Genomic DNA, 16,423 nt, shown 5'->3' with positions numbered 1-16,423 from the left:
CGGCATTCAGAGATCTTGGTGGATCGGAGATTTATTTAACACCGGTGGGCTCAGGGGAGACCATTTCTCCAAAGATCTGAGCCCTGAATGCAAGCAGGAAGCGTAATTTATAGTTGTCTGCCTCCGTATTTGGGGGGGGGGGGGAGGGGGGTTGCGCGCATGGCAAACAGGGCAAGAAGAACCTGGAAGAGGGGTTTCTAAGCCAGAGACCAGAGCTTGTTTTAGTCCTCGCGGCCATCTTATGGTGTAAAACTTTATTCATTTTCCCAACAGTGGTAAGAATCTTAAGAAGGAAACATAGGGGGCACCTGGGTGGCTCAGTTAGTTAACCCTCTGACTCCTGATTTTGGCTCAGGTCATTATCTCACGGTTTTGTGGGTTCCAGCCCTGCGCTGGGCTCTGCACACTGACCATGAGGAGCCTGCTTGGGATTCTCCCTCTCTCCCTTTCTTTCTGCCCCTCCCTGTCTTGTGCTCTTTTTGTCTCTCTCGAAGGAAGGAAGGAAAGGCAGGAAGGCAGGAAGGCAGGGAGGCAGGGAGGCAGGGAGGCAGGGAGGCAGGGAGGCAGGAAGGCAGGAAGGCAGGAAGGAAGGAAGAAAGGAAGGAAAGAGAAAGAAAGAAAAGAAAGAAAGAAAGAAAGAAAGAAAGAAAGAAAGAAAGAAAGAAAGAAAAGGAAGGAAGAAAGAGAAAGAAAGAAAGAAAGAAAGAAAGAAAGAAAGAAAAATCTATTTGCATTACTGAGTTATAAACCCAGCTTTAAGAAAGCTCACTGTGGCTCTTTGCAAGACTAGCAAGATTACTGTCCAGCTTTCACAAAGTGGTGGATTTCTCAACAACTGACTGCATTGTGATCTCTCATGCCTCAGAGGTTACAGTCTCCTTGGGAAACTAAAATACAAACATTAAAATGTTGATTAACAATAAAACCATATCCCAATGAGAGATGCGGATAACTAATGAGAACTTAGAAAATGGATCTGTGCAATGAAAGTGGGGTGAAGGCCATCCTCTTGCAGTTGAACTTAATGAGCTGGGATTTAAGATCTAACAATGTTAAAGTCAATGGGAAGCCATGAATCAGTTTTCAAAATTTCAATTGCTCATGACACATGAGATGGTTTCCAAGATGTTCACCAAATTTGTCACCCTTCTGTTGATGGCTCCAGTTACTTAAAATCTCCAACCATTCTCTCTTTCCCTTTTGTTTAAGGTAATATTCCAGATATGTACCAAACAGTTTATGGAACCATTATCTTTAGCACAATACTTCCATTAATGAATTCATTAGCATTTTGACACTCATGTCCCACCATTGCCTCACATTGAAATGCCCACATGACTTATAGCTAAGGTCAGTCTCTCTCATCCTATAATTAATGTAACTGATTTTTTAAAAATCTAAACTCATCATTGAGAGAGTGCCGGAAGATGGCGGCGTAGGAGGACGCGGGGCTCACAGCGCGTCCTGCCGATCACTTAGATTCCACCTACACCTGCCTAAAGAACCCAGAAAACCGCCAGAGGATTAGCAGAAGGGAGTCTCCGGAGTCAAGCGCAGACGAGAGGCCCACGGAAGAGGGTAGGAAGGGCGGCGAGGCGGTGCGCGCTCCACGGACTGGCGGGAGGGAGCCGGGGCGGAGGGGCGGCTCGCCGGCCAAGCAGAGCCCCCGAGTCTGGCTGGCAAAAGCGGAGGGGCCGGACAGACTGTGTTCCGACAGCAAGCGCGACTTAGCGTCTGGGAGGTCATAAGTTAACAGCTCTGCTCGGAAAGTAGGAAGGCTGGAGGACAAAGGGAGGGAGAGCTGCCGAGCCCCCGGACGGCAGAGCTCAGCTTGGCGGGGAACAAAGGTGCCAGCGCCATCTCCCCCGCCCATCCCCCAGCCAAAATCCCAAAGGGAACCAGTTCCTGCCAGAGAACTTGCTCGCTCCGCGCAAATACCCAACTCTGTGCTTCTGCGGAGCCAAACCTCCGGCAGCGGATCTGACTCCCTCCCGCTGCCACAGGGCTCCTCCTGAAGTGGATCACCTAAGGAGAAGCGAGCTAAGCCTGCCCCTCCAGCCCCCGTGCACCTTGCCTACCCACCCCAGCTAATACGCCAGATCCCCAGCAACACAAGCCTGGCAGTGTGCAAGTAGCCCAGACGGGACACGCCACCCCACAGTGAATCCCGCCCCTAGGAGAGGGGAAGAGAAGGCACACACCAGTCTGACTGTGGCCCCAGCAGTGGGCTGGGGGCAGACATCGGGTCGGACTGCGGCCCCGCCCACTAACTCCAGTTATACACCACAGCACAGGGGAAGTGCCCTGCAGGTCCTCACCACGCCAGGGACTCTCCAAAATGACCAAACGGAAGAATTCCCCTCAGAAGAATCTCCAGGAAATAACAACAGCTAATGAACTGATCAAAAAGGATTTAAATAATATAACAGAAAGTGAATTTAGAATAATAGTCATAAAATTAATCGCTGGGCTTGAAAACAGCATACAGGACAGCAGAGAATCTCTTGCCACAAAGATCGAGGGACTAAGGAACAGTCACGAGGAGTTGAAAAACGCTTTAAACGAATTGCAAAACAAAATGGAATCCACGATGGCTCGGCTTGAAGAGGCAGAGGAGAGAATAGGTGAACTAGAAGATAAAGTTATGGAGAAAGAGGAAGCTGAAAGAAAGAGAGATAAAAAAATCCAGGAGTATGAGGGGAAAATTAGAGAACTAAGTGATACACTAAAAAAAAATAATATACGCATAATTGGTATCCCAGAGGAGGAAGAGAGAGGGAAGGGTGCTGAAGGGGTACTTGAACAAATTATAGCTGAGAACTTCCCTGAACTGGGGAAGGAAAAAGGCATTGAAATCCAAGAGGCACAGAGAACTCCCTTCAGACGTAACTTGAATCGATCTTCTGCACGACATATCATAGTGAAACTGGCAAAATACAAGGATAAAGAGAAAATTCTGAAAGCAGCAAGGGATAAACGTGCCCTCACATATAAAGGGAGACCTATAAGACTCGTGACTGATCTCTCCTTTGAAACTTGGCAGGCCAGAAAGGCTTGGCACGATATCTACAGTGTGCTAAACAGAAAAAATATGCAGCCGAGAATCCTTTATCCAGCAAGTCTGTCATTTAGAATAGAAGGAGAGATAAAGGTCTTCCCAAACAAACAAAAACTGAAGGAATTTGTCACCACGAAACCAGCCCTACAAGAGATCCTAAGGGGGATCCTGTGAGACAAAGTACCAGAGACATCACTACAAGCATAAAACATACAGACATCACAATGACTCTAAACCCATATCTTTCTATAATAACACTGAATGTAAATGGATTAAATGCGCCAACCAAAAGACATAGGTTATCAGAATGGATAAAAAAACAAGACCCATCTATTTGCTGTCTACAAGAGACTCATTTTAGATCTGAGGACACCTTTAGATTGAGAGTGAGGGGATGGAGAACTATTTATCATGCTACTGGAAGCCAAAAGAAAGCTGGAGTAGCCATACTTATATCAGACAAACTAGACTTTAAATTAAAGGCTGTAACAAGAGATGAAGAAGGGCATTATATAATAATCACAGGGTCTATCCACCAGGAAGAGCTAACTATTATAAATGTCTATGCGCCAAATACCCGAGCCCCCAGATATATAAAACAATTACTCATAAACATAAGCAACCTTATTGATAAGAATGTGGTCATTGCAGGGGACTTTAACACCCCACTTACAGAAATGGATAGATCATCTAGACACACAGTCAATAAAGAAACAAGGGCCCTGAATGATACATTGGATCAGATGGACTTGACAGATATATTTAGAACTCTGCATCCCAAAGCAACAGAATATACTTTCTTCTCGAGTGCACATGGAACATTCTCCAAGATAGATCATATACTGGGTCACAAAACAGCCCTTCATAAGTTTACAAGAATTGAAATTATACCATGCATACTTTCAGACCACAATGCTATGAAGCTTGAAATCAACCACAGGAAAAAGTCTGGAAAACCTCCAAAAGCATGGAGGTTAAAGAACACCCTACTAACGAATGAGTGGGTCAACCAGGCAATTAGAGAAGAAATTAAAATATACATGGAAACAAACGAAAATGAAAATACAACAATCCAAACGCTTTGGGATGCAGCGAAGGCAGTCCTGAGAGGAAAATACATTGCAATCCAGGCCTATCTCAAGAAACAAGAAAAATCCCAAATACAAAATCTAACAGCACACCTAAAGGAAATAGAAGCAGAACAGCAAAGGCAGCCTAAACCCAGCAGAAGAAGAGAAATAATAAAGATCAGAGCAGAAATAAACAATATAGAATCTAAAAAAACTGTAGAGCAGATCAACGAAACCAAGAGTTGGTTTTTTGAAAAAATAAACAAAATTGACAAACCTCTAGCCAGGCTTCTCAAAAAGAAAAGGGAGATGACCCAAATAGATAAAATCATGAATGAAAATGGAATGATTACAACCAATCCCTCAGAGATACAAACAATTATCAGGGAATACTATGAAAAATTATATGCCAGCAAATTGGACAACCTGGAAGAAATGGACAAATTTCTAAACACCCACACTCTTCCAAAACTCAATCAGGAGGAAATAGAAAGCTTGAACAGACCCATAACCAGCGAAGAAATTGAATCGGTTATCAAAAATCTCCCAACAAATAAGAGTCCAGGACCAGATGGCTTCCCAGGGGAGTTCTACCAGACATTTAAAGCAGAGATAATACCTATCCTTCTCAAGCTATTCCAAGAAATAGAAAGGGAAGGAAAACTTCCAGACTCATTCTATGAAGCCAGTATTACTTTGATTCCTAAACCAGACAGAGACCCAGTAAAAAAAGAGAACTACAGGCCAATATCCCTGATGAATATGGATGCAAAAATTCTTAATAAGATACTAGCAAATCGAATTCAACAGCATATCAAAAGAATTATTCACCATGATCAAGTGGGATTCATTCCTGGGATGCAGGGCTGGTTCAACATTCGCAAATCGATCAACGTGATACATCACATTAACAAAAAAAAAGAGAAGAACCATATGATCCTGTCAATCGATGCAGAAAAGGCCTTTGACAAAATCCAGCACCCTTTCTTAATAAAAACCCTTGAGAAAGTCGGGATAGAAGGAACATACTTAAAGATCATAAAGGCCATTTATGAAAAGCCCACAGCTAACATCATCCTCAACGGGGAAAAACTGAGAGCTTTTTCCCTGAGATCAGGAACACGACAGGGATGCCCACTGTCACCGCTCTTGTTTAACATAGTGCTGGAAGTTCTAGCATCAGCAATCAGACAACAAAAGGAAATCAAAGGCATCAAAATTGGCAAAGATGAAGTCAAGCTTTCGCTTTTTGCAGATGACATGATATTATACATGGAAAATCCGATAGACTCCACCAAAAGTCTGCTAGAACTGATACATGAATTCAGCAAAGTTGCAGGATACAAAATCAATGTGCAGAAATCAGTTGCATTCTTATACACTAACAATGAAGCAACAGAAAGACAAATGAAGAAACTGATCCCATTCACAATTGCACCAAGAAGCATAAAATACCTAGGAATAAATCTAACCAAAGATGTAAAAGATCTGTATGCTGAAAACTATAGAAAGCTTATGCAGGTAATTGAAGAAGATATAAAGAGATGGAAAGACATTCCCTGCTCATGGATTGGAAGAATAAATATTGTCAAAATGTCAATACTACCCAAAGCTATCTACACATTCAATGCAATCCCAATCAAAATTGCACCAGCATTCTTCTCAAAACTAGAACAAGCAATCCTAAAATTCATATGGAACCACAAAAGGCCCCGAATAGCCAAAGTAATTTTGAAGAAGAAGACCAAAGCAGGAGGCATCACAATCCCAGACTTTAGCCTCTACTACAAAGCTGTCATCATCAAGACAGCATGGTATTGGCATAAAAACAGACACATAGACCAATGGAATAGAATAGAAACCCCAGAACTAGACCCACAAACGTATGGCCAACTCATCTTTGACAAAGCAGGAAAGAACATCCAATGGAAAAAAGACAGTCTCTTTAACAAATGGTGCTGGGAGAACTGGACAGCAACATGCAGAAGGTTGAAACTAGACCACTTTCTCACACCATTCACAAAAATAAACTCAAAATGGATAAAGGACCTGAATGTGAGACAGGAAACCATCAAAACCTTAGAGGAGAAAGCAGGAAAAGACCTCTCTGACCTCAGCCGTAGCAATCTCTTACTCGGCACATCCCCAAAGGCAAGGGAATTAAAAGCAAAAGTGAATTACTGGGACCTTATGAAGATAAAAAGCTTCTGCACAGCAAAGGAAACAACCAACAAAACTAAAAGGCAACCAACGGAATGGGAAAAGATATTTGCAAATGACACATCGGACAAAGGGCTAGTATCCAAAATCTATAAAGAGCTCATCAAACTCCACACCCGAAAAACAAATAACCCAGTGAAGAAATGGGCAGAAAACATGAATAGACACTTCTCTAAAGAAGACATCCGGATGGCCAACAGGCACATGAAAAGATGTTCAACGTCGCTCCTTATCAGGGAAATACAAATCAAAACCACACTCAGATACCACCTCACGCCAGTCAGAGTGGCCAAAATGAAGAAATCAGGAGACTCTAGATGCTGGAGAGGATGTGGAGAAACAGGAACCCTCTTGCACTGTTGGTGGGAATGCAAATTGGTGCAGCCGCTCTGGAAAGCAGTGTGGAGGTTCCTCAGAAAATTAAAAATAGACCTACCCTATGACCCAGCAATAGCACTGCTAGGAATTTACCCAAGGGATACAGGAGTACTGATGCATAGGGGCACCTGTACCCCAATGTTTATAGCGGCACTCTCAACAATAGCCAAATTATGGAAAGAGCCTAAATGTCCATCAACTGATGAATGGATAAAGAAATTGTGGTTTATATACACAATGGAATACTACGTGGCAATGAGAAAAAATGAAATATGGCCTTTTGTAGCAACATGGATGGAACTGGAGAGTGTGATGCTAAGTGAAATAAGCCATACAGAGAAAGACAGATACCATATGGTTTCACTCTTATGTGGATCCTGAGAAACATAACAGAAACCCATGGGGGAGGGGAAGGAAAAAAAAAAAAAAAAAAAAAAAAAGAGGTTAGAGTGGGAGAGAGCCAAAGCATTAGAGACTGTTAAAAACTGAGAACAAACTGAGGGTTGATGGGGGGTGGGAGGGAGGGCAGGGTGGGTGATGGGTATTGAGGAGGGCACTTTTTGGGATGAGCACTGGGTGTTGTATGGAAACCAATTTGACAGTAAATTTCATATATTAAAAAAAAATAAATAAATAAAAAAAAAAAATAAACTCATCATTGATCTACGGAGATAGTTTTGCACTTTAAATCTTTCATACACTGTCTCAACCGTCCCTCCCAGCTTTGTGTTATTTGTAAATCTAATAAGTATGTCTTGTATATCTCTGTCATTGAATAGGGCAAATATTTTGCTTAGTAGACTAAAGGACACTTCTTTCTAGGCTGACAGCCATTCAATGTTAGGAGGGTTCAGTCAGTCATCCATGTGCATACATTAATCAATTCATATCTCTCTTATCAGTAAGGATAAGAGGCTCTGCTAACATAAAGGTATATATTATGTCTAAGGTATTTGCCTGATTTATGAGTCAAGTAATCTTTTTTAAAAAATGATATTCATTTCAGGGAATTGAAACTCCAAATGGCTCATTTAATCATTGCTTCTCTACAGGTTTTTAGATGCTCTCTAAAATTTACATCAGATTCACCAGCATGGAGTTTCTGGATGCATGCTTATTTAATGTGGGAATATTTAATGTCTAAGCACTCACTAGTTGGCTGTTTGGTTTTTTTTTTAAGGCTTTCTGGTTTTCACTGGCATCAACTGTGACATGGAGTCTGAATTTCATTTTCACAGCTTTTCATTTTTCTTGGACTATCTTTCATTTTCTTTATTTTCCATTCTATATTTTCTGAGGTTTTATAACATCTCTTTGTTTAAAGTCTAGTTATGTATCTGACTCTGCTAAGTAGTCTTGACTATAATGAAATCTTAGATAACATACTTATTTTCTCCTGAGGTTCTTATCTACTTTGCTGACAATTTGTATCCAATAATTCAACTGGGGAAAGCAGTAGTCCTTTTAAATGAACTTATATTCAAAGAAAGCCAGGAATATTCCAAAGTCCTTGTTTATAGAATAATGAAATTTTATGTTAAAATTCTCATTGCTGCCATATGTGGTCTCAGAGTTTTATGACTAGTGTTAGAAATTGTTATTCAGATTTTAATATAGCTGTCCAGTCTCTCTCTGCAGACTTCCACAATAATAACATGTTTCTTCATCTCTTGTAAAGAAAAGAAACTTTGCATGTACTAATATGGAAAGAAATCACATTATATTAAGTTTTAAAAAACAAGGTATATTTCATACATAAATAGAAACATAGAAAACTAAATTTATTTGGAAAATGGATTGAGGAGATAGAGTAAAACTAGATTTTTATTCATTTTTAAAATTGATATATAATTAGTATATAGCATTATGATAGTTTCATCATTTTTTATTTTTGTAATTTGGAAAAATAAAAAATTATTCATCAAGTATAAAATATATTGTTTTGTATAACAAATGGGTAAGCTTTCAGCTCACAAAATAATGTATTGAATCACAAGATAGCAAATTAAAAAGAAGTGAGAGCATATACACTCTTTTCTTACCACAGGGGAAGTTATTATATTAATCAAGAGATATCTGCCAATTCCAACTTCTGTAGGAAACTTAAGGCACAAATTTAGATTGAACATTATTTTATAAAGGTATCTAATAAACTCATTCTTTTTAGACCATAATTAATCCCCAACCATTGAATTCAAGGATGAGGAAAGGCCTCTAAAAGCAAGAAACAATTTAATGTTTTTCCAAGCAAACTTATCAGCATACATAAGAAAATAATACAAGTGGGTGCCTGGGTGGCTCAGTTGGTTGAGCATCAGACTTCAGCTGAGGTCAGGATCTCACAGTTCGTGAGTTCAATCCCCACATCAATCTCACTACTGTCAGCACAGAGCCTTCTTCAGATCCTCTGTGCTCCTCTCTCCGTCCCTCCCCTGCTTGTACTCTCTCTCTCTCTCAAAAATAAATAGACCTTAAAAAAAGAGACAGAGAATACAAGTTGTTAAAAGTGGCATAGCTAAACTTCTGCTTCCAGTCAAGGATGAAATTTATCGTCTCACCTTAAACAACTAAAACATCTGAAAACAAAGTGTAAAACAATAGTTTTTCATACACTGGCCAATAGACAGCACAGAGCAGTCACCCCTAAGAAAGGAGAAACAAGCCCTACAATTGCCCCAACATTCTCCCTAGAGAGTTTCCAGGCCAAAGCTCAAGTAAGAGGAATTTAAACAAAACTCAGCAGTTCCCTTCTAGACATAAAGGATACCATGCCTAAAATGAAAATAGTCTACTAGGTGGGATTAACAGTAGCTAAAACACTGAAGAAAATATTGTTGACTTTGAAGACACAGTAATAGAACAATACAAAATGAAACAGGAAAAAAAAACTGAAAAGGAAAACAGTGAATCAGTGAATTGTAGACAACATCAAGCAGCCTAACATAAGTATAATTAGAATTACATAAGAAGAGAGATGGGTAAACAGAAAAAATATTTGAGTAATGTCCAAAATTTTGACAAATTTAATGAAATTTCTAAATACCCAAATCCAAGAACCACAATGAACACCAAGCAGGAAGAAGAAAAAGAAGGAGAAGGAGGAGGGGAAGAAGACCATACCAAGGGACATTACAATCAAATTTCTTAAAACCAGTAATAAAGGGAAAGTCTTAAAAACAGCCAAAGATAAAAGAAACATTAAATACAAAGAAGATAGCAAATATCTCATCAGAAACAATGGAATCCAGATGTTAAAAAGTCCTTAATGCACAAGAAAGGATACAAGTTGGAAATTTGGATCTGCATAATGAAATAAAGAACACTGGAAATGGCAAATACATGGGTAAATATTAGAAATTATTTTTTTCTCTTTAAATTTCATTAAAATATAGTTGGCTTTTTAAGGGGAAAAATCACAATGAATTATGGGTTTTATAGCACATGGAAGTAAAATATATTACAACACTAGGACAAAGGTGGGATGATGGGTAAATGCAAGTATTCTTTTGTTAAGGTTTTTACACTCTATATGAAATGGTATAATGTTACTTGAAGGTAGACTATAAGTTAAACATGTATATTATAAACTTCAGAACTTACATAAAACAAAACAAAGTCAAAAAATAAAAATAAGGCAAAATAAAAAGAAGAAGAATGAACAAAGTGGTATGTAGAAAACAAATAGCAAGATGGAAAATTTAAACACAGATGGAGTTTTATTCATTTTTTATTTTTACTTTTTAAATTTTTTGTTTATTTTTATATTTTCTTTTTTTCTTTTTTTGAGGGGGGAGGGGCAGAGGGAAAAGGAAAGAGAAAATCTTTAAAAACATTTTTTTTAATGCTTATTTTTATTTTTGATAGAGAGAGAGAGAGAGAGACAGAATGTGAGCAGGGAAGGGGCAGAGACAGAGGGAGACACAGAATCCAAAGCAGGCTCCAGGCTCTGTGCTGACAGCTCAAAGCCTGACATGGAGCTCAAACTCACGGACCATGAAATCATGACCTGAGCTGAAGTTGGACACTTCACCAACTGAGCCACCCGGGCACCCTTGGAGAGAGAAAATCTTAAGCAGGCTCCACGTCCAGCATAGAGCCTGACTCCAGGCTCAATCTCACGACTGTGAGACTATGACCTAAGCCAAAATCAAGAGTCAGAGGATTAACTGACTGAGCCACTCAGTCCCCCGCAAATGTATTTTTAAAATTACATCAGATATGAATGGTCTGAACACCAAATAAAGGAGATTTTTAGAAAGGTTAAAGTTTCTATGCTTTCCATAAGAAAACTCCTTTAATAATAAAGTCACAAAATAAGTAAAAAGTCAAAGAACAGAAAACACTGTGCTGCCACAAATCAAAGGAGTGCTGAAATAGTTTTATTAATATGACATAGAGTAGATTTTTGAGTACAGAGTTTTAAAGGGGATAAAGAACATTACTTTATAATGATGAAGTAGTCAGTTCAAGAAGATGTGATAATTTTATTTATTTTTATTTTTAAATGTTTTTATTTATTTATTTGTGAGAGAGTGAGAAAGAGAGAGCACAAGTAGGAGAGGGGAAGAGAGAGAGAAAGGGAGAGAGAGAGAGAATCCCAAGCAGGCTCCACACCATCAGCACAGAATCTGATACAGGGCTTGATCTCATGAACCAAGAAATCATGACCTGAGCTGAAACCTAGAGTCAGATGTTTACCCACTTGAGCCACCCAGGCACCCTGATATGATCATGTTCTGTTCTCATGGAGTTTATAGTGGGGAGAGAAAGGACACAGTTCACCAATATCAGGAATGGGAGAGGAGACATCACCATTGATGCTACACACATTCACATGATAACAAGGAAATACTATAATCTTTACACTGGCACCTCTCAGGGCCAAACTTCCATCATAGGGTACCTGATAGGGCTCAGATAATTATGCTTTATGTCTGTCTCTGAATGAATATAGACTTATATACATTAAAATGTATATCCTTTCTTAAACTGTAAGCAATTTTTACTAGAAATATAAATGCTACAATTTTTTTTTTTTACTTTTAGGTACGTATCCATTTTTAAGGCCTCTATTAAAGATAACACGCAAAAATGTAAAGCTGCAATGAAGACTATGGGGCCACCGAAAGTTGAACTACCTTCTCCAAAGAATTTCCTGAAGAAACATTCAATGGAAAAAACTCTACCACCCAGTAGGTTTCATCACTCTTTTTAATATTAAAAGTGCTAACAGCGGGGTGCCTAGGTGGCTCAGTCAGTTAAGCAGTTGACTTTGGCTCAGGTCATGATCTCACGGTTTGTGAGCTGGAGCCCCACATCTGGCTCCATGCTGACAGAATGGAGCCTGCTTGGGATTCTCTCTCCCTCCCTCCCTTTCTGCCCCTCCCCCACTTGCCCTTTCTCTCTCTCAAAATAAATAAATAAACTTGAAAAAAAGTGCTAACAGAGAATTTAACTAGAATTATCTTACTGCCTATGAATATTAAATGTTCATAGGTGATTGGTTTACCTCATATTTAACAGAAACTGAGAGGCTAGGAGAAAGTAGAAGTAGAGAATTCAGTGGAAAAAGAAGGTGGAGAATGCTGAGTTATACCCCAAATAGCCTTTCCCTGTCCTGGTGCATACATCTGAATGACATCTTGGACTACTTAATGAAGCCCTACCGCTAGCACCACATGCCTCACCATCCTAGTCCCTAGCTGTATGACTTCAGTAACAAATGACAATTATAGGAAGAGTCCTAAGCCCCAGTGAGAAGATGGCCTAGCATCTAAACCCTGTCTGGTCTTCCCTGCAAGAGATGAGAATCACAACTGTTATACCAGCTGAAGCAACTATCAGGCATGGGCTTTAACTCTCCCAGATCTCTAAGACCATTAGGACAGCAAATAAGTCAGGTGTAATGGAGGACCCTTCGTGAATGAGTGGTAGACAGAGCCAGCTTCTCGGGCATTCGCATGGGGAGGGCCACATGCTGAGGAGCTTGGTGTAATGCTTTGCTTTTGCCATCTTGAAATTCTTGATGTTTGATCAAGGTGCCCCATGTTGTCATTTTGTGCTAGGCATTGAAAATTGTGTAATTAATAATGGTCATCGAGCATATAGATTTTAGGAAGAAGGCTATCTGGAAAATGGATGTATGCATGAAAGAAGCTTCTTCCCATCCTGGGTGTATCTTTCCTGATGTTTTAAGACAATAGAGAGGAGAGAGAAATTAGTCTCTCTTTTAAAAAGTTAGCCTTTTTTTGTCACCTGGCATCAAGAAAATAATTCAACATCTGAAGTCCAGCTAGGGTGGATCTTTTGACAAAAGTGGAACTATTTCTCCCTATGGCAATATTTGATATCCCATAATCCTCTTGCAAACCCCATGTGCCATGACAAAGGATGAGGACATTATCAGGAAAGAGGGAAAAAAGCACATCTAAACATCCACGCATAAGTTCATGTCTTCAAAAGTCTATTTTCTGTCTTTCTCAAGAGGAGTCTTGGTATTTTGTGACTCACAACCACTTGTGAACACTGGAAAATTGTAAAATGAAATTAGTTTATGTCAATGATATTAGTTGGGTTCTCATGTATCCTCTGTAGGGTTAAGCACATTATACAATACACTGACAAACTATATAAATCCTAAACATCAAATAAGGAAAAAAGGGAAGAAGTCTATCTCTCCCATTAAAACAGGACAACACAAACACAAAATTATATCTGCCTTATGAATAATCAAGAAAGCTGGGGTGTTGCAAGAGTTCAATACAATGAGTTAAATAAAGGTTATATATATATATATATATATATATATATATATATATATATATATGCCAAGGCTGCTGCTAGTCTCTTTTTGAATATTCTGCCATTTCAAACACAATAGTTTTGATGCCAGCAATTTGTTAGACACACTGAAAACAGATACATGAACACTTCTCTAAATTCAACTGATAGAACATTGACATGACTACAAGGCTGTGTTGACATTGCCATTTTGACATAACGTTAAAAAGCCAAACCATTTTGTTTTCAGATTCATTATCCCAACTGCCGAATAATTTGTGAAAAGACATCCTCATCCCATTTTCCAAGCCTCACCCCATTGCCAACCCCTCCTCCTGGGATGAGAGAAAAGATGATGTTTAGGTAGGTTAAGGGAAAGAAGGTGGCCAGTGTTAGGCTCCATCCACTGGACAATCATAACCAACCAAGGGTTGTCATTTGCTCTACTTCCTCACCTAAGAATGAATTATCAGTCTTTCTGAACTGTTTCCTCACGTTCTAAGAATTTAGTTTACCTCTTATATACATTTATAAAACTACATATTCCCTTATAGCTACAGGAGCCATTTGCATGCACTTTCAACTCATAATTAAATTTGGCCAATGAATAATTTCAGTGTGAACATCTAGAGGAGAGATACCTCTGATTTTTTAGGCAAACATTATGCAAATCTGATTTGGTTAAGTGTATCTGGCAGAAAGAAACTCTTTGGGTTGTAACAACGAGTCCTTATTCTCTGCTCCAGGCTTTATAGGAACTCCAAATGAAATCTCTAACAATGCTCACAACATCTCAGTAATGTATTACATAGGAAGATACTATTTTGGTAGATCAGAAACAGTAAACAACTTCCACATATGGTTCAAGCAAATATATATATTATATTCTACATATTAAATTTAATTTTTCTTTCCCCACTATAAACTCCATGAGAACAGAACATGAGAGTTCTCTCCATAAGAACTTTGTCTCTTTTGTTTACTATCGTATCTACAGTTCCCAGATCATTAACTGGGGACATGGTATTTGTTCAACAAAAATATGCTGCATGAATTCATGAATAAACAAATTTTCCAAAAACTGCTTTATAATATTTCTAGGTGTGTAGAACTATATCAGAAGTATTAGTTTGCTGGAGCTGCCATAACAAAGAGTCACAGATTGAGGAGCTTGAACAGAAATGTATTTGGTCACAATTCTGAGTGCCAGAGTCCAAGATCAGGGTGTTGTCCGAGTTGGTTTCTTCTGAGGCCTCTGTTCTTGGCTTGCAGATGGCTGTCTTTTCCATTTCTTTTCATATGGTCTTCCTTCTGTGTGTGTCTGTGTCCAAATTTCTTCCTCTTCTAAGGACGTCCATTACATTGGGTTAGGACCCACTCTAGAGTGACCTCATTTTAACTTAGGTACCTCTTTAAAACCCTGTGTCCAGAGGGTTTTACCTCTGGTACTGGTGTTAGGGCTTCAACATATGAATATTGGGAGGGACACAATTCAGCCCATCATGAGAGGTTAATCCAGTCCTTAGACTTTCTAATAATATCTTTTTTCCTGCTAATACAAGTCACATAAACTCATAAAAAAAGTTCAAACAGTGCAGAAATGAATAAAGCCAAAGTACCTAGTAATTGTGTGGAGTTAAGATTTGAATAAGGTTTTGTCAAGACGTCTGTTGCCTTCAGTTCTTGGAAATAAATTGTAGTTATTTTACATTCTTTTCTGACAAACCATTTTGATGTGGCTGTATCAAAATAGATGAGTTGGAATGGTCAAGTTGAAGAGGCTGTGTAAAAATGGCCAATTTCATCTGCTGCTAATGAAGAGAATGTGGTAGAGAGAAATAAATAAGATGAATTCTGTATAGTAGTAATTTTAGGAAGTGAGATGCAATCAGGGAGGAGCGAATAGGAAAGTTCAACTGTGCTGGTAATTTTTGTTAAGCTGCATGTTGGGTACATAGTTATTACATGATCTTCATACCTTATAGTAACAAGAGTTCTGGTGAAAAAAAAATCCATACAGTCTTGGATTTTCATCAAGTTTGATGTATTGGTGATTTTTCAATAACTTTCCTTTGAATAAGCAATTATTAGCAATATTGGTAGTACTCAGAAAAGAGTTGAATTTTTTCCAGTGAGAAAGCTGAACATTTGTTGTTGACATCTTTATTAGAAAATATTTTCACAATAACTAGTAAAAATATATTGGTTAGCTAGCATATGATTTGGGGGGCTTATCTCCTTTCCTTAGGTTAGTATATTGTTCTTCAGCATATTAATTGATTATGTTGCACTTAATATTTTGCATTTACGATTACTGATTTTTTACCCAAAATATTTGAATATATTATTAATAAAACTCTAATATCCTCATGGTAAAATATCTAGATATTATAAACAGTATTGAATAGCAATGTTTATAATTTAATATTAACAAGGGTATGTTATATTTAACAGAAAAAAAATTTGATTGGAATGAGCCCAGAAAGCCTCCTGTGCCACTGAGAACTGATCATCCAGTCATGGGAATACGAAGCGAAAAAAATTTTATAAACACAAATGCAGCCGATGTCATTCTGGGAGTGACTAAGAAGCCTAAACCAATTTATGTTGACAAAAGAACTGGAGATAAGCATGATCTTGAAACTTCAGGACTATTTCCAAAATACATCAATAAAAAGGTAACCTTATATTACTGGACCTAAAATTCAAATAATTTGAGAATGATGTTCATAATGATCATCTATATTATCACTAACAGTGCTCTCACTGGGAAAATTATCTAGATTGCCAATTATCATTCCTCTGAAGTCTGTGCTTGATCCAAATTATATGTGATGAAATTATGAAGAATTTGGAAAGAATAACACCATGTTGCCTAGTAGAGGAAAACTCAGGTTGTTCCCTTAATTTCAATTAT

The 16,423-nt window shown here is 38.5% G+C and overlaps 1 protein-coding gene across 3 annotated transcripts in view; it reads left to right on the top strand.

Moving 5' to 3' along the window:
• ENKUR (enkurin, TRPC channel interacting protein) overlaps nucleotides 1-16,423 on the top strand; it is a 30,650-nt gene that overhangs the window by 2,422 nt on the left and 11,805 nt on the right. For 2 of the 3 annotated variants that reach the window (XM_060659144.3, XM_060659142.3), the window contains exons 2-3: nucleotides 11,773-11,918; nucleotides 15,961-16,184. In XM_060659144.3, the coding sequence (XP_060515127.1) occupies nucleotides 11,773-11,918; nucleotides 15,961-16,184 (370 nt within the window). Of the gene's footprint in view, nucleotides 1-9,780; nucleotides 10,070-11,772; nucleotides 11,919-15,960; nucleotides 16,185-16,423 lie in introns of those variants that run through there. The other variant, XM_060659143.3, reaches the window with a different exon arrangement.

The sequence above is a fragment of the Panthera onca genome, chromosome B4 (assembly GCF_046562875.1).
Source record: "Panthera onca isolate mPanOnc1 chromosome B4, mPanOnc1 haplotype 2, whole genome shotgun sequence".
In the NCBI taxonomy this organism is placed as follows: Eukaryota; Metazoa; Chordata; class Mammalia; order Carnivora; family Felidae; genus Panthera; species Panthera onca.
Note: the sequence above shows the minus strand (reverse complement) of the source record. Positions and strands in the feature narration are given on the sequence as shown.